General features: G+C 38.7%; 2 protein-coding genes across 2 annotated transcripts; both read right to left on the bottom strand.

The window, feature by feature from the left end:
• Positions 1–10793: 10793 nt before the first annotated feature.
• Positions 10794–13236, bottom strand: LOC133298897 (U-box domain-containing protein 4-like). Its single transcript, XM_061498284.1, has 2 exons — positions 11812–13236; positions 10794–11135 (listed from the first exon to the last, which is right to left on the bottom strand). The coding sequence occupies exons 1-2, from the start codon at positions 12778–12780 to the stop codon at positions 11058–11060; spliced, it is 1047 nt and encodes a 348-aa protein (XP_061354268.1). The 5' UTR covers positions 12781–13236; the 3' UTR covers positions 10794–11057.
• A 3000-nt stretch (positions 13237–16236) lies between these two features.
• On the bottom strand, positions 16237–17883 carry LOC133298887 (transcription factor RSL2-like). Its single transcript, XM_061498273.1, has 5 exons — positions 17316–17883; positions 17058–17191; positions 16878–16943; positions 16448–16513; positions 16237–16335 (listed from the first exon to the last, which is right to left on the bottom strand). Exons 1-5 carry the CDS (start codon positions 17881–17883, stop codon positions 16237–16239), a joined length of 933 nt encoding a protein of 310 aa, XP_061354257.1.
• Between the last annotated feature and the right edge of the window lie 397 nt (positions 17884–18280).

The raw sequence follows: 18280 nt of genomic DNA, 5'->3' as shown, positions 1-18280 counted from the left end.
TGTCGATTCGTTCCTTTCCCTTTGGGGTCGGGCTCCACCTTCTCGGGCTGCCCCTTTTGCCCTCATCAGGCTGCGCATTTGCAATCTCCATTTGCTCTAATTCGAGATATTTTTTCGAACGAGTTATGAATTCCTCCAACGTCCTCACTGGGTCTTTATAGACCGACTTGGCTAGTCTGGATGCACCATCCAAACCCGCCACAATGAGGTGAACATAGACATTCTCTTGCAGCCTTGGGACCTGCAATGCAGCATCCTTGAACCGATTAAGATATTTCTGGAGGGTTTCTCCGGGTTGCTGTCGTATCTTTTCGAGAGTGAACTCGGACTTCGGATGTTTTTTGCTAGTTGCGAAGTTCAAGAGGAACTTCTGTCCGAATTCTTCAAACGACCCGATGGAATTAGCAGGAAGGGTTGAAAACCATGCCTGTGCTGCTCCAGTTAGTGTTATGGCAAATATCTGGGATATGAGAGGTTCGTTAATTCCTCAGATGTATATATCCGTGTCGAAAGCATCTATATGGACATGCAGATCTGGCTCCCATCGTACTTTAGCAGACGTGCTGAGTCAAAGTCCTCCGGGAATACAACGTTTAGTATTTCACCAGTAAAGGGGCTATTGTTGTACTGCCCCCTGCTGTACCTCCTCCTATACCCGTCGGGTTCTACCCGACCTCGGATATCTTGAGCGTTTTGTGCAGGAAGGATTCTAACTCGGTCCTCCTGACCATCAACTTGCGCCTGATGGTTTTGAGCATTTTGTCCATTAACAGCCTGACGATTCGGGTTTGCAGCGTTCACAAGATTGGGCCTGTTATGATCTTCTGTATTGGGAACTCGGTTTGGGAGAACTGTGTTTCGAGCTATTTCACGGCCATTAACAAGTTGGTCGTCAGCTTTAGTTGCTCTTGGTCCAGTCAAGTGCGTTAAACGCTGCTCCAGATCTCGCATTCTTCTGTTATTCTCCTCCCGTATAGCCCTGAAATCCTGCTGCCGTTGCAAGTTATTACGGTTCTCCATCTTCGTTATTCGTTCCATGATTGCAGCGAACGCGTTGTTGGCCAACCGAGTATCCGGATCAGCCGATTGAGCGATACGCACATCCAGATCTCCAGGATGCTGGGAAGGGTTGGTTCTTGTTGGAGCTACGTTCGCCCCAGCCCCCTATCTCGATGCGCTGAAGTTGAAGCGGTATCTGAGACATCGTCTTCGACCTGGACGTGGTCGTAATCCACGTTATTTCCAATCTGGTTCGGAGGCTGGTTTACCTCTTCCAAGACTGGATCCAATGGTTGATTCCTGTTCGGGGGTGGCTGCTGGCATTTGCTTCATTGTAATAGACAGTAACCCTCTCAAGTTGAAGATGACAGTTTCATACATAATTTCCAGTTGCATCTATCCCATGTTCATCACACATGGCCAGTAATCTGATCTCCATGGTCGCTTGTTTCTGTTCCTCAATCGAACAGGACTCGAGACGAAGAACCAACTGACGAATGAGATCGTCGGAATTGTCGGAAGCGCAAGCGATCAGAAGGCCACGGCTTAGGGAAGAAGCCGTTGGGAATTCGCCGGATCTGTCGCTGTTGCAGTCGCTGAAAGCCGAAGAGGAGTCATCGTTGATACTCCGTCCCATGTACGTGTAAGTCGCCGGAATATCTGTTTCCATGTCTGTAGCAATCTCTATCAGAATTGACAAGTAAGTATGTTCTTTGTTTTAGAGAGAGAGAGAGAGAGAGAGAGAGAGAGAGAGAGAGAGAGAAAAAAAGGAAAAGGCAAACGATGCCAAATATATGGGACTGGGAGTTGAGCCGGTCTGGTCTGGACTGACACGTGCACATATTGAATGTTGATTGTTGACCGTACCAAATCCGAGTTGGGAAAAGGAGTAGCACGTGCCGTTGGGTGGTATCTTTAAACGCGTGCGTAGAAACTAAAAAACATCGTTATTCGGATTCGATGAAGAGTTTTTCGAAGAACTGACTGAGTTCATTTCATTTCTTTTCCAGAGTGAATTTTGGTCACGGTAGTTAGGTTTTTATCATTACATGGGCCCTGGGTACTATTTACTTAAAATCTTTTGGTGTGGATGGTGGGTCGCCTGCACATGCATTCTATGATCAATCATGGGAATTAGAGTACAGCTCAGACCACGCCCATGGCCGGTGATCATGGACATTTTTTTTCAATACTCTGGGAATACCAAACTCAGTATTTCCTACTACTAAAAAGTAAATTTTTTTTTTTTCATTTTAACCTTTATTTTTTTTTATATTTCAAAAACATTCCCCTTATGATACGGATGTAATGGTTCAACGTTGGCGTCCCTTCTTTAACCCTCATGATGATGATTTCAAGAAGCTGGCTGTATGGCTACGTATTCCAGGTCTCCCAATTGAATTCTATACGTCTAAGCACCTATGTAACATAGGTAATCTTTTCGGGAGAACACTCAAGATTGATAGGAATTCAATTCGGAAAGATATCATAGGAGATAAGGAGTTCACAGATCGAGCAAAATTTGCCCGTATTTGTGTGGAAGTTGATCTTCGAAAAGGATTCCTGTCTAAATTCAAAATAGGCAACCGTGTTTTTCCAGTGGGCTATGAAGGTTTGCACCTTGTTTGCTTTGCTTGTGGTAGGTATGGTCACCGCCGTGATTCATGTCCTACCCTTGCTCCTGCTTCGACTAGTACTATTAATCAAAGTACTCAGATTCATACAACAATGGCAAACACCACAGTTCAGCATAAGGTGGCGATGGAAGGGGAGGCTTTTGGTTCTTGGATGCTTGTCCAGCGTAACCAGCGAGGAAGAAAGAAGGTCGTGAATTCAGCTATGGATGCTGCAATCAAGGAGAAGGCTCATGAAGTGCATTCAATTCCGAGCAAAAAATCCGCACCTGGTGTAATTGCCAATAATGGGGGAAAAAAATCTGGTGTTGTCATGCAAGTTAATGCCAATTTAGGAGGAGTGAATACAGGTGCTGTTAAGAGGGAGATTTTATCAAAAAAAAATGGTCCCTAATTATGGCCAGCCAATTGGCTCACGTTTCGCAATCATTGCTGACGTTAACAAAGTTTCAAAAGATGATAACGTTGCAAGGATGTCTAATCATCAGGATTTTAATGCAATTAATTTGCAGAAATCAAGCAACATTCCTGATTTGAATCAGTTAACCATCATGGATACGTCAGCGCAAAATATTCCTCAGCCAGCTAAGCATATGGGTGATCTAATTAATAGTCTGACTAAGCCTTCGATTCGGGCCCAAGAGAAAAAGAACCAAGAAGATCAACTCCTGCAGAATGGGAGCGTTAAAGTTTCTAGAAAAAATAAACAACAGATACCGAAGAAGACTGGGGCGGTGAAGGAATCTTTTGTTCTAAAGAAAAAACAAACGGGTCTTGCAGTATCTTCTAAGTCTTTCAAGCTTCCCTCTAAACCTCAATCTTTATCGAGGGAATCTAAGGAGAGAATTTTTTTGAGTTTGACTAAAGGTGATACAAACATGTTTCTCAATGATATAGCTCGTAACGTGAATCCTTCTCCAAGCTCGAATCTGGCTCTTAGTTCCATTTCCGGGAAACAGGAGAATGGTCAGCTTCTTGAGAGGGGCCAGCAAAATGGAAAAATCTTAATACCGGACGAAGAGTTTAAGGAGACTAATGAACCCCCTGATGCTTTGGTTAAATCGGTGTTAGGCAATCAGGCTCACAACAATTTGGTGGATTCGGATGGTGCTTCCATTTCGGGAGATTTAAGTGTGCAAACTGTTCCTCAATGATTGGTGTTCATACCATTCTTTCTTCTTCTCTGTATTTGTTTTTTATGAATATTGTTTCATGGAATTGTAGAGGGGCTGGAAAAAAGGGCTTTTCCCCCCCTAATAAAAGACCTCACAAGAAGATATCGTATTTGTATCTTAGTGCTTTTGGAAACCCGTATTGGTGGACTGCGTGCAAAGCAGGTGGCTAAAAGCCTAGGGTTCTCAATTTTTTTTATTTCTGACCCGATTGGTTTTTCAGGAGGCATATGGATTCTTTGGAATTCATCAGAAGTGAATATCCAAGTTCTGCATACTGATCATCAATTTATTCATTCAAAGATAAGTTGGCTTAATTATCATAAGCAGGAATTTTTCACCTTTGTTTATGCTAGTCCTCGGCGTCAAGAGCGTCATGCTCTATGGGATGCTTTGGAGAATATTCAGCCGCAAAATAATAATGAATGGTGCATTATGGGTGATTTTAATACTTACATTCACTCGGAGGAGAAGAGGGGGAGTTCAGTTCACAATTGGAGGAGCATGCAGGATTTTCAAGATTGTCTTATGTCTTGTCATCTTAGTGATCTGGGGCACCAAGGTCCGAGTTTTACTTGGAGAAGAGGTAATCTTTTGGAGAGACTTGATCGTGCTTGTGTAAATCAAAGCTGGAACATGTCATTTCCGAACAGAGTTATCTCTCACCTTCCTTTTTATAACTCTGATCATCGTCCAATCATTCTTTGGGATGGACAACCAAATTTTAGTAATGGAGGGGCTCGTCCTTTTCGTTTTCTAGCAGCTTGGTTGACTCATAATTCTTTCTCTGATCTAGTGAAGAGGTGCTGGGCAGGTGGTCACAATTGGAAAGCATCTAGTGAAAACTTTCGAGAGAAAGCCACATCCTGGCATAAGGATTGTTACAAGGAGGAGGAGAAGTTAAAAAATAATCTTCATTCTCGCCTCCGTGGAATTGATTATAGCTTAAGTCAACATCCTTGTCATTCTCTGGAGAGGCTGCAGAAAGAGATCTGGCAACAGTTAAATACTATTTATCTTAGAGAAGAGATTACATGGTACCAAAGATCTAGAACTGACTGGATTCGGTTTGGTGACCGTAATACTAAATTCTTCCATTCAGCAACAGTTGCCAGGCGTAGGAGGAATAGGATTGATGCCCTTCAAAATGATGTCGGGGATTGGATTGCTGACCCTTCTCTTCTCATGAGTATGGCAGTGGAATACTATGATAATTTATATAAGGAAGATATTCCTCTCCGGCCTAATTTTCCCATTAGGAACAAATTCCCAGAAATGGAAAGGAGAGTTATGATGGCTCTTGAGAGCTGCCCTAGTAGTCAAGAGATTAAAGGAGTAGTGTTCTCAATGGGGCCTTTTAAAGCGCCTGGTGTTGATGGTCTTCATAGCATATTTTTTCAAAGCCAATGGGATGTAGTGGAGAGCTCTGTTTGTAATTTCATTAAGGGAGTCTTCAATGATCCTAGTCGTATAGAAGAAGTGAATCAGACTCTTCTTTGCTTGATTCCTAAACTTGAGAATCCTCATACTTTCAAGGATTTTCGTCCGATTAGCTTGTGTAATGTTATTTATAAAACGGTAACAAAAATTGTTGCTAACCGTTTAAAATTGCAGATGGACAAGCTGGTGATGCCTAATCAGTGCAGTTTTATCAGAGGTAGACAAGGTACGGATAATGTCATAATTGCTCAAGAGCTAATCCATTCAATGAGGAAAAAGAGAGGATCTAAAGGTTGGATGGCGATCAAGGTTGATCTTGAGAAAGCATACGATAGGATCAGTTGGAATTTCCTTCAGGATACCCTATTTGATGTAGGGCTTCCTGAAAATTTGATAAGACTAATTATGTTGTGTGTTTCATCTTGCACTATGAATGTTCTTTGGAACGGGGCTTGTACTAAAGAATTTCGGCCAACTAGAGGCTTAAGACAAGGAGATCCTCTTTCTCCTTATCTTTTTGTCCTCTGCATGGAAAGACTAGCCCATCTCATTTCTCAGGCAGTGGATCACAGGAGGTGGAAGCCAGTGAGGATTAAAAGGGGAGCTCCACAAATTTCCCACTTATTTTTTGCTGACGATCTCTCCTTTGTTTGCAGAAGCTTCTCAGGAGCAAGTGTTAATAATTCAACAGGCCTTACATATATTTTGTGATTCATCTGGTCAAAAAGTCAATCATAGTAAGACTAGAGTTTTCTTTTCTCAGAATGTGGGTCATACTCAAGCAAACCATCTTAGTGGGCTTCTTGGTTTTTCTTTGACTGCGGATTTGGGAATTCCTTTGCATCATAAGCGAGTGGGTCGGTCATCTTTCTCTTATGTTTTGGATCGAATGAATTCTAGAATTGCTGCTTGGAATCATGCCAGTCTATCTCTAGCAGGTCGTGTTACATTATCTAAAGCAGTGTTATTAGCAATCCCATCATATCCAATGCAGGTGTGTTCATTACCGCAAGTCACCTGTGAAGAGATTGATAGGAAGATTCGAAATTTTGTTTGGGGTTCATCTCCACACTCTAGACGTTCTCATCTTGTGGCCTGGAAGCAGATTTGCATGGATAAAAAAAATGGAGGCCTTGGACTGCGGAGTATGAGGGAAATGAACTCAGCATTTATCATGAAGGTTGAGTTCAACCTCGTAGCTCATCCAGATGCCTTGTGGTCAAAGTTCTTACGTGCTAAGTACAATGTGGAGGCAGGCATGACACCAATTATTCATGCTCCAAACAGCAGCTCCCAGCTTTGGAAGGGAATTACGCGTCATTGGAATATTATAATGGATCATAGTCGGGTGCAGTTAGGCAATGGTCAGTCCACTATGTTCTGGCTTGATAGCTGGCTGCCCGATTGTGGTCCTTTGATCTCATATGCAGGTTCTCAGTTTTCTATTAGTGATACTCTTCAGAAGGTGGTGGACTACGTGGATGAATTGGGGCAATGGAAATGGAATTCTCTTCGACAATTGCTTCCAGATTCTGTGCTGCATCGATTTATGAATTTTCTTCCTCCTTCTAGTCAAGATGGCCAGGATCATTTAATTTGGAATGGAACGACAGATGGCAAGTTTACTGTTAAGTCAGCATATGCAATATTAGCCATCAAAGATACTACAATCCAACAGTTTCCTTGGGAAAATGTTTGGAGATGGCAGGGGCCAGAAAGAATTCGCTTTTTTCTTTGGTTAATGGCAGGGGAGAAGCTGATGACTAATGTTTGTAGACTCCGCCGCCATATGGCTCTTTCAGATCTGTGTCCTAGATGTAATCAGTCTAGTGAAACTATCCTTCATACTATTCGCGACTGTCCACAATCAAAGGAAGTATGGTGCATGATAATGCCTCATATAAATCAGCGTGAATTTTTCAACCTCAACCTGCACAATTGGATCATTTCTAATTTAGACAGCTCAAAGGATTGGGGGATGGGGTCAGACTGGCCTCTTTTATTTGGAATCTTAGCCTGGAAAATTTGGAAATGTAGGAATTCTTGGGTTTTTGAAGGTGATCGCCATAATGCTTATTCACTTATCCGTTCAGCAATTGGTTTCAGAGATAGTGTCGCTCTTGCAGCTAACCCTGTTTTTGGAGCGGGCAATCAACCAAGGAATCGAATAGAGAGATTGGTTGCTTGGTGTTGTCCTCCTGTGGATTGGGTTAAGCTTAATGTTGATGGTGCATGTGATGCTAATGGTACTAGGACTGGGTGTGGAGGAGTTTTTCGCGATGCCTCAGGAACTTGGATCGTCAGATTCTGTTTTTGCAGCGAACGCGTTGTTGGCCAACCGAGTATCCGGATCAGCCGATTGAGAGATACGCGCATCCAGATCTCCAGGATGCTGGGAAGGGTTGGTTCTTGTTGGAGCTACGTTCGCCCCAGCCCCCTATCTCGATGCGCTGGAGTTGAAGCAGTATCTGAGACATCGTCTTCGACCTGGACGTGGTCGTAATCCACGTTATTTCCAATCTGGTTCGGAGGCTGGTTTACCTCTTCCAAGACTGGATCCAATGGTTGATTCCTGTTCGGGGGTGGCTGCTGGCTACTGCTCCTCGTCTGAATTGCCATTCCTTCTCAGATTTGGTGGGAACTTCAAATTCAAAGAAGAAAGTCCCCACAGACGGCGCCAATGTTCTGTCCTTGAGACAGAGATGTCTAGCCCAATAGACTAGTATGTTAATCTTGGATCCGGTGCCCTCTCCAAGGTATCTATGGATGAGATACCCTTGAGTCAAGCAGATCACTGTGCACAGAATACTATAACGGCGTTAGACAATGGGGTGTGTGTGTGCACACAGTGACAACATAACAGTAAGAGAGAGAGAGCGTACGTACCTTTAGGATTTACCTTTGTATTTATAGAGGTTACCTGTAGGTAGTGTGGATGGGCCTTTGGTTCCTACGGTGAGGGTCCAGGCCTGATAGCTATGCTGTCGCATTGGATTAGTATCCTTGATGGATATCTATCCTTTATTAGCATCAATCCATATCTTCGATTGCCCCTTGTTGGGCTTGCTACTTAATAGGCCCATTATACGGGTCCATAACACCTAGCTATTCAGAAATGCATGTAAAAAAGGAACAATGTATTGTTGAAGAAGCCCTCTCACAACATGGTATTTGTGTGAAAATCTGGATAAATAAAAAAGGGATAAAAACGTGACAAGTTCACCCCTCCTCTTAATAACCACATGTGAGCAAAGTCTCTCTATACTACCCCAAATCCGAGTAGGTGTCTGACAAAGCTCCATCAACACAGCTCAAGGGACATATCGTCCACCATTTGCTTCATTGTAATAGACAGTAACCCTCTCAAGTTGAAGATGACAGTTTCATACATAATTTCCAGTTGCATCTATCCCATGTTCATCACACATAACCTCCCAAAACTTGCCTCCATTTTGGTTTCCACATTGACCAGCTTGAACGTGGAGGATTTCTCTCATTTTTAACAATTCCCCTTGATGATATCAAAAAATCTCAAATGAAAATAAGATGATTCAACAAAAAGCTTCAGAACTGTAACACTGAATCAGATCAAGTACAAGTTGAGAGGGGAGGGTTGGAATGAATGGCCTTTTGTAGGTGCAATGCAAGAGGAGATAGGATGATAAGATTGATAAAATTGGTACTTCCCTTTCTGTGAAAAAGAAAATATATTAATAGAAGTTAAATTAAATGTTCAAGTGGGTTTGTTGGCAAGGGGTCATCTCAAAGGTTACTTTCGTCATTTCCATTTTTACCCATCAAAATTTTATTTTCAACCAAACATACATCATAATTTTAAACCCAATTTTTTCAGTAATATTTTGCGGTACCAAACAATTTTTTTTAAACTTTCCTACCAAACTTACTTTCCTACATTTTTCCTTGTAATTTGTTGCGAAAAATCGGCAAGTGTACCGATCGTTCCAAGTAATAAAAGGGTAAGTAGAGTATTGTCTTCACGAGGATTGAGGCACCAAAATTATTTTAATTATTCCTCTCTTGTTGGATTAATAAAATTGGTTTGAGAATAATTGGGTTGTAAAAATTGAGAACAATTCAAAAACTTATGAATAATTCAAAGATGCTTTTGAAACCTTGAGAATAACAGATTAAAATTGAGAAAATATTTAAAAGAATATTGCGGTAAAAAATGCCAACACCTTTATGATCCCCACCTTATAATCTGAATTAACATTTACATTTAATTTATTTATTGATCAAACAATTCACCATATTTTAATTGATTAGTTAAGCCCTAATTCCTTAATGATCTTAACTTTTTTAACCCTATTAGAATCCTAATCCCTTAGAAATTCCTTTTCAAGTTAATCCTTTTAAACCAGTGAATGTTTCACGTTTGCAATTCATGTAGCTTATCCCTAGTGCATACATGAATTGTTATTTTACCCTTTGTCAGGTTCTAGAATCTCAATATTCTTATTGAAAACCCTAACCCTCGCAATCCTAATAGAGTGATCGGTTCTAAAAGAATTATAAGATGAAGAACAGGATAAAATAAATGCAATTGAAATAATTAAATATAAAAATTAACCAAACTACAAGGGGTTCACATCAAGGGTTGTGACCCTTACCACAATAATAAAAGACTAGCCAGACATGTTCATGTCTGACAATTTAATGTATGAAAAAGAATTCATGAATAAAATAATAACCAAAAAATTTGGGGAAGAAGAAAGCTGAAATCTTTAATCCAAGAGCTTGCTCCTCGTTCTTCTTTCGTCAATTTCTCTGTGCAAAAGTTGTGTTTTTCTTTAGGATTTCAGACTCCTTTTTATAACCATCAATTCAATCAGGTCATAATCTTCCGAGAGATTTGATTTTTCTTTCCGTTTCTATCCAAATTAGCAATCAGGATGCTGAAATCACGACGCCGGCGCGATCAGCGCCAGTTCTGCGCGATTCGCGCGGGCAAGCAGTAGAGCACAAAGTGTGGCGCGACTAGCGTGGCTTTCACGCCATTCGCGTGAAGAAGCAGCGGGTCAGCTTTTTTGTGGCGCGGTTAGCGTGAGTTTCACGCCATTCGCGTGAAGAAGCAGTGGATCAATTGAAAAAGTCACGCCATTAGCATGAAAGGCCCGTGCTCTTCTTCCTCAGTTTTGTTTTCTGCTTTTCCTTAAAAAAACATAAAATTAGAGTGAAAATGTGACTGAAGATGGATTATCAATAATTTTTCAAAAACAATAACTTTGTTACTGAATTACTGTAAAATCCTTAATCTTTTTACTCTGAAATATCTATATGCCGAAGGCACATCATAATTACACTTCTCTGGTAAAAATTTTATTTCTCTGAACCAAACACTACCTTAGAGATCTCATCAGTCATCAGACTCGCACAAACTTAAAAAAAAGGAAAAAGAAGAAATATAGTGGAGGTAATGGTGTGCCGCGCATATTTTCTGAAACCAATAAAGCAAAGCGAAACAAATTACAGTACAAAGCTGCTTCTTTACAAAAAGTATGTACAAGTTATGCTCTATCATGTTTGGAGAATAAATCTTTGGTATTACTTCTGTACCTAGATTCAGTGTATCGTATTAATGAAAATATTATACATCATAGGAAAGAGAAAAAATTTAACAGAAAAAAAAAATTTAACTAACATGTAATATTTTTATTGGTAGGATGCACTAAATCTTTGATAAAGCAGTCCCAAAGATTTATTTGTCTTGGGATGATGGATGTTGCTTTAACTATTTCACTGTTCGATTGTTGGGGTACATGGCTTGGCACAATAGCATGGGCGGTACGGTTTATGCTGACATTTCTGGGGTACGGGCAGCGGCGTTGCCGGATCTTGGTTGCCGCAGAAGCTCTATTAGTGTCTCCGCCTGTTCGCATGTAGAGGAACAATAAACAACCCGATAAAATAAGATCGAGCTCCAGTTTCGCCATAAGACACGCAATCAAGATATTAAACTAGAGGACATTATTCTCAGACCCACATACGTGGATATTTCTTAATAATAACTTCATGAATTATTACAACATTAATTGGCTGCTGTTATAGTTAATGAATTTTAAATTTATGATTACGAAAACTAATAATTAATAACGTAACAATTTCCTAAATTAAAGCTAACAGCAGAGAAAGAAAAAGAAGAAGTTTGTAAACTTCAATTATTGCTTTAGACACTAGACGTGGCCAGAAGTTAAAAAAAACACATGGAAGACCATGCTATTATGCTAGCTCAGGGAGCAGACATTCATATCGTGCTTAAAATATTGCCAAATTAGAATAATGCTGTAAGATGAGGCCATTTTAAGTTATAACAAAAGAAATTTCTGGTGCTATTTTGGTGTAGCAAAAGGTTCCGTTAAGAAAGAGTGCTGAGGTGGCAGTAGAAGTTACTGGAAAAGTTGCAAGTAGCCATTGCATTGCACATGGCATAACTGGTTTGGAAACTCAAAACACATTACATTGCCACGTCAGTAACTTAATTAGTGTGGTGAAACCGTGAAAGGATAGCATAGAGAGCACAATTATAGACACGATTACTCACTCACCTTTTGCTTGGCGCGATTGGTGCCGGATTGCGACAAAGCAACCAATGGAGGAATGGCTCCTTCGCGACACACCATCTTACGATTAACCATACTGTCCTCGCAAATCTGCAATAAAATTACGACAGCGATTTCCTTTTGTCTTTGAGACCCAACCTCCACGATTTCCACCAGCACAGGAATCCCTCCTTCATCCACCAACGCCGTCCTCGCCTCCGCCACCGACGCCAGCACGCTCAACACGTACGCAGACTTGTCCACCATGTTGGATCCCAAATCCGCCATCAATTCCACCAACGGCTTCATAATCCCCGCTTTCACCGCCCTGATCTTGTTCTCCTTCACCGAACACAGCGAGTAGAGCGCCGTCGACGCGTCCTTCTTCCCGCGGAAACCTCCGTATTCTAGAAGGTTCACGAGGAGCGGAATGGCTCCTGACCTTCCAATTGACACCTTGTTCTCTTCTACCTGCGAGAGACGAAGCAGAGAACACGCTGCGTTCTCCTTCGCCGTTGGAGTCCCTGTCTTGAGTGCTCCAACAAGAGGCTTAATCGCTCCCGATAAAGCAATTAGCTCTTTGTTCTCTTCGCACAGCGACAGATTCAAAATCGCCGTAACACCGTACTCCTGAAGTTGAAGGTCCGGCGATGATGTAAGTGAAATTAACGGCTTAATAGCGCCGGCTTTCGCGATTTTGAGGCGGTTCTCTGGTTTGTTCTTGGCCAGTAATCTGATCTCCATGGTCGCTTGTTTCTGTTCCTCAATCGAACAGGACTCGAGACGAAGAACCAACTGACGAATGAGATCGTCGGAATTGTCGGAAGCGCAAGCGATCAGAAGGCCACGGCTTAGGGAAGAAGCCGTTGGGAATTCGCCGGATCTGTCGCTGTTGCAGTCGCTGAAAGCCGAAGAGGAGTCATCGTTGATACTCCGTCCCATGTACGTGTAAGTCGCCGGAATATCTGTTTCCATGTCTGTAGCAATCTCTATCAGAATTGACAAGTAAGTATGTTCTTTGTTTTAGAGAGAGAGAGAGAGAGAGAGAGGAAAAGGCAAACGATGCCAAATATATGGGACTGGGAGTTGAGCCGGTCTGGTCTGGACTGACACGTGCACATATTGAATGTTGATTGTTGACCGTACCAAATCCGAGTTGGGAAAAGGAGTAGCACGTGCCGTTGGGTGGTATCTTTAAACGCGTGCGTAGAAACTAAAAAACATCGTTATTCGGATTCGATGAAGAGTTTCTCGAAGAACTGACTGAGTTCATTTCATTTCATTTCTTTTCCAGAGTGAATTTTGGTCACGGTAGTTAGGTTTTTATCATTACATGGGCCCTGGGTACTATTTACTTAAAATCTTTTGGTGTGGATGGTGGGTCGCCTGCACATGCATTCTATGATCAATCATGGGAATTAGAGTACAGCTCAGACCACGCCCATGGCCGGTGATCATGGACATTTTTTTCAATACTCTGGGAATACCAAACTCAGTATTTCCTACTACTAAAAAGTAAATTTTTTTTTTTCATTTTAACCTTTATTTTTCTTTATATTTCAAAAACATTCCCCTTATGATACGGATGTAAACACAACTATTGTACCGAAAGTTTCCTCGTGATTGATTATGAAGCTTGGCCGCCTTCTACTCTTCTGTCTATTACTTTTTGTGAAAACTTCAAAAACTCTCCCAATAACTTTTCTCGTAATCATTTATCCTCTCTCAAAATTTTTGAATCATTTACTCTCCTGCGTTAAAGTTTTTTTATCATTTATCTCCCTAAGTGAGGCAGGTAAATAATAAAAAAATTTAAAGTCAAGGGGATAAATGATAAAAAAAAATTAAATAAGGAAGTAAATGATTCAAAAATTTTGTGAGGAGTAAGTGATAATTAAGAAAACTCACAAGAAGATTTTTGAAATTTTCCTTTAGTTTTTTTTTCCTTACGTGGTGCTCCCGGTTCCTTTTTCTTTTCTAATATTTTTCCCCTTATGATCACTTAGCTTTGATATTATAATAACTTATACATACTAAATGAATGTAGCTCCACATCAGAAAACTGAGTAAGGGAGAATGGAAGTATGTGTTTGATTCTTTCAAGTGTCATTTTTGGAAGGAGTTTAAAGATTTAATCTCATGACCTGCTTCAAATTGCATTAGTCGCGAAGCAATGAATCAATTAGAATATCTCCAAAAAAATAAAATAATAATAATAACTTTTAAATTTAATATAGGAACGTTTATACATTTATTATACGAATCTTTCTTATTACATTAGTATAATTTCGTAATGAGATTTATTATGACTTATTCAAATTTTCTTTACAATATTAAATACATAAATTAATAAATAGAAAATAGAAAATTTCATCAATATTTATTTTAATATAATAATTAAATAGATTATTGAGTAGATTTATTAGGAAATTCAAAACTATGCATTCCTAAGATACATACACGATAGAATAGTGAATAGGTAGGAATAGGAAGACTGCGAGAGTAAGAGTCAAAAAGTAAACAAGGGGAAGCCGTTTGAGGAACATTTCTTTATTGACGAGAGGCAACTGAGCTGATGATCAGTTGAACTCCGAATATGTGGGCACAATACACCGTTTTCGTTTCACTAGCTTCGAGCTCAATCAAATACCGTGAACAAAGGTACCTTGATTTTCTTTTCTTTTTTGTTTATTAAGCTAATAAATATTTTATATTAAATCAATTAAAGTGGATTAAAGTATATCTAGATAATTACATATTTAGGTACAAGAACCTTTGACATTGGTGTCGAACTAAAAACGTAAATTTTCATCAATCTAATGATTATAATTTATTAAGAATTAATAATCAATTAATAAATGTGATCCAATAAATTATATCCGTTAGATTCACGAAATCAACAATCAATATTGGGTGTCAAACTTTTTAATTTGATATCGATGTCAAAAAATTCTACCCCGAATATTTATATTTTTTATTTAGGTGTTGAATACTTTTTTTTAATACTACAGTTATCTCGTAAATATTTATTTAATTTTGACAGTAAATTACAAATTACATACTGTACTTTTTCCCTTTTTTTAATTTTCCTCTCTTAAGTTTTCATTTTAATTTTGGAATCATATAAAAATATTAACTTTTCAGTCAACTATAACATATTTATTATTTATTTTATACATTACCTCTTTATGTTTTAACTCTTTTAGAATCTACTCTCCTAAAACTATTTTCTTTTTCTTTTTATTATCACTAAACTACCTAATAACTAAAAAGCAAAGGATACATTGTAAATTGTTTAAAAATAATAAAAAGGTCTGTCATTTTAAACACAACTTTATATAAATTTAAATGAGACAACCGCATTTTGGTATATATCTGTTAGCTTTTTATATTTTTTTCTACTCTATAAAATTAGGAGAAAGGAGAAATATTCTAATGGAGAGAAAATATAAAAAATCAATGAATATGCACCAAAACTATGTTGTTTAATTTAAAATAGCATAAAGTTATGTCCTTCACAATATTAATATTTTTGTCAAAACTTTAAAGCATCGGGTAAAATTATGTTAATAATTTTATATCTCTCTAACAAGATTTGTGTAACAAACCTATCGTATGTAGTTTCAAATATTGTTCTCTTTTTATTGGTACTTACCCATTTAACCATGTTTGCTATCATTGTTTTATCATATAATTAAAAATATTTAAGGATATCAAAATTTTAGAAACAAATGGGTAAAATACTATTTAGGAATATATGTATTCCACGAATATTCGAATTTATGCAATTTATCCACAATTTCAGTTACGAGTTGAATGAAGCGCGCACCGACACTTTAAAAATCCTAACGTGTCGTGTCTGACACTTCCCGACACTCTCCGACACTTCGACACTCCCCGACACTCCAATACGCGTTATAGAAATTCAAAAAAGGTTCAATGGTTGCGTTGGGTTGAGTTTTTAGTTCCAACTAGTAAATTCGTTGGATTACGATTACCATTTTATTGAGTTTAATATAAATATTTCGAATATTTTATGTTTTTTTGCAAATTGAAGAATATTATAAGTTTAGTTTCATTTTTTTGTTAAATTATTGAATATTAAATAAAATACACACTACATAAATTAAAAATATTATTTAATATCAAAACGTGTCCCAACGTGTCGAAATCTAACATTTTTTACAATTAACGTATCGGAGTGTCGTGTCACGTATCCCGTGTCAGTATCGATGCTACATAGCCCGCTTCTCATCTAAATACGAGTCCCATTTTTGACAATCATAGGAAAACGTGAGAATATACATTATTGGGTAAAACTTGAGAAATGGATAAAAAAATACTGAGAAAAACAAGCATTGTTTTTGTTGTTTTCTTAGAAGATGTTTTCCCGTTCGATTGGTGAACAACATTCTAAGTGTCACTTTTAGCTCATAGAGGTGGAGAAATCTTCTGGATGAGATTAAGTCCACTGTCAAGTTCATTATAAGCAATCGGAGCGTACATCCACAAATCATCAGAGCTTAGAAGCTACAAAAGAAATAATAATAAAAGGTTATTATGAGGTGTGTATATGTGTTGATCTTTCTGAGAAATTAAGGATACGTCAAACTTATGCGATCCATGTCTCCTATTATTTTACCTTGATCTGGAGCTGCAAAAATTTAACGTAATGGACTGCCTCTTCAAGCATTGTGCTTATATCAACCTATATGACCCATCCATGAGATTAGTATATCTCCAATACAGTTGGCATAATCCCACCAACCCTTTTAAAAATGAAAAAATAAGGGTTCAGCGTATGTCATTCAAAAGGATACAAGTTGTATCATTTTAGTGAGTTACATAGAGTATGATCGGTCATAGTCTTTGTAATTCTGAAAAGTTATTTTTTTCACTTTACATGTCAGCGATGTGATTGAGGAGAGAAAAAAAAAATAACTTTTTAGATTTACACATAGTATAACCGGTCATACTATACTTTGTGTAAATCATCTAAAAGAAAACAACTTGTGTCCTTTTAAATGATAGTTTTTTTGTCGAAAAATAACTATGCAAACAATATATAGTACCTTTGTTCCATTTGGTACAAGATTCTGTAGAATTCTTAGTCTCTCATTTATTCTCTCTCTTCTTTTCTACAAGATTCAAAAAAGACAATAAGTTTCGAACACATAGTATGATATACAATCGCATCCCATAATGAAAGCAACAAAAGAAAGAGAGACATTGTATTCGAAGAAAGTAATTACCCTTGCATAAAGGCTCTGAGGGTCTGTTGCTGATTCCCTTCTAGCTCTTTTGTTGAGAGCCGCAGGTGATTTAGATGCTGAAATATCTCCACCACTGTTTTCCTGAGAAGCATTATCTTCATGCATCTTTGCACCTGAATTAATTTGGAATCCAAACACAAGCTGTTACAAATTCTCAGCTCTAACTAATGTCGAGTTAACAGAGTTAAGATCATAGATTATACTTACGTCTTCTGAAAAAGGAGTTTTTTTTCTTACCATTCCCATATGATGAGTTTGTGTTTATTTTATCTTCTATAGACACCTCCAATTCTGGCACATCAAGTTTCCTCTTGAGCTGCAATTGCTTGGAAGAGAAAAACATTGATTCCACTGTACAGTAATCAGAATTCTCTGATTTATCACTTCTCTCATCTTCAGTCAATTTGACATTCTCTTTCATTTCAATGTCAGTGAGTGATTGAACAAAAGAGAAATTAGAGACAGGGTTTTTCTCATTCATCATGCAAAAATCCATGGATGTACATGTACTATTTGTCAGCACTTGATCAAGATAACCGAAATGGTAGTTTGTAGGGTCACGGCAATTGTTACTTTGAGAAATATACTGCAAATTAGAGTTGTGAGCATCAAAAGAGTAAAACATACTCTCACTTCCCCCAGCTTCAGGGGTGGACCAAAACATGGATTGTATTCCAATGTTCCCATCATCAAGTGGGCTTTCACCAAATAATTGTGATGAGTAATCAAGCTCTTCGATGGCAAGAGTTCTGCCAAACCAACCCCATTCTTCACCAGGGAAGGCTTCAGGACCAAGATGTTCCATTATTTTTTATTCCTGTGTGCTTGCTTAGAAGCCAAAGGGTACGTATTCTTTAATTTTGTGGTCTAATTAATGCCACTGCAAAGAGAAGCTAACTGGTGCTTGTCATCAGCAGAAGCTTGGGACTCATTTATACCCAATTCAAAGAAAGAATCTTAGTACGAGGATTGACTTCCAAGAAAGAATCTTTATTCATAATTATTGTCAGGGTGGATTCCACTGTGAGGGGCCAGTACCAGGCCCACAACAACTCAGGGGAATCAAAGTGTTCATACCATGATATATAACAATTTAGAATGATATGATTCTTCAATAGCCTTTGACTCGTTAAAACTGTCATCAAAAGGGCAATGGAGGTCTAAGTTTAATCATTGAGAGATAACTAACTGTGATTGATAAG

The sequence above is a fragment of the Gastrolobium bilobum genome, unplaced genomic scaffold (assembly GCF_033153095.1).
Source record: "Gastrolobium bilobum isolate Gb01-03AN ecotype WA unplaced genomic scaffold, APGP_CSIRO_Gbil_v1 utg46590, whole genome shotgun sequence".
Lineage (NCBI taxonomy): Eukaryota > Viridiplantae > Streptophyta > Magnoliopsida > Fabales > Fabaceae > Gastrolobium > Gastrolobium bilobum.
This window is presented reverse-complemented; position numbering and strand designations above follow the sequence as displayed.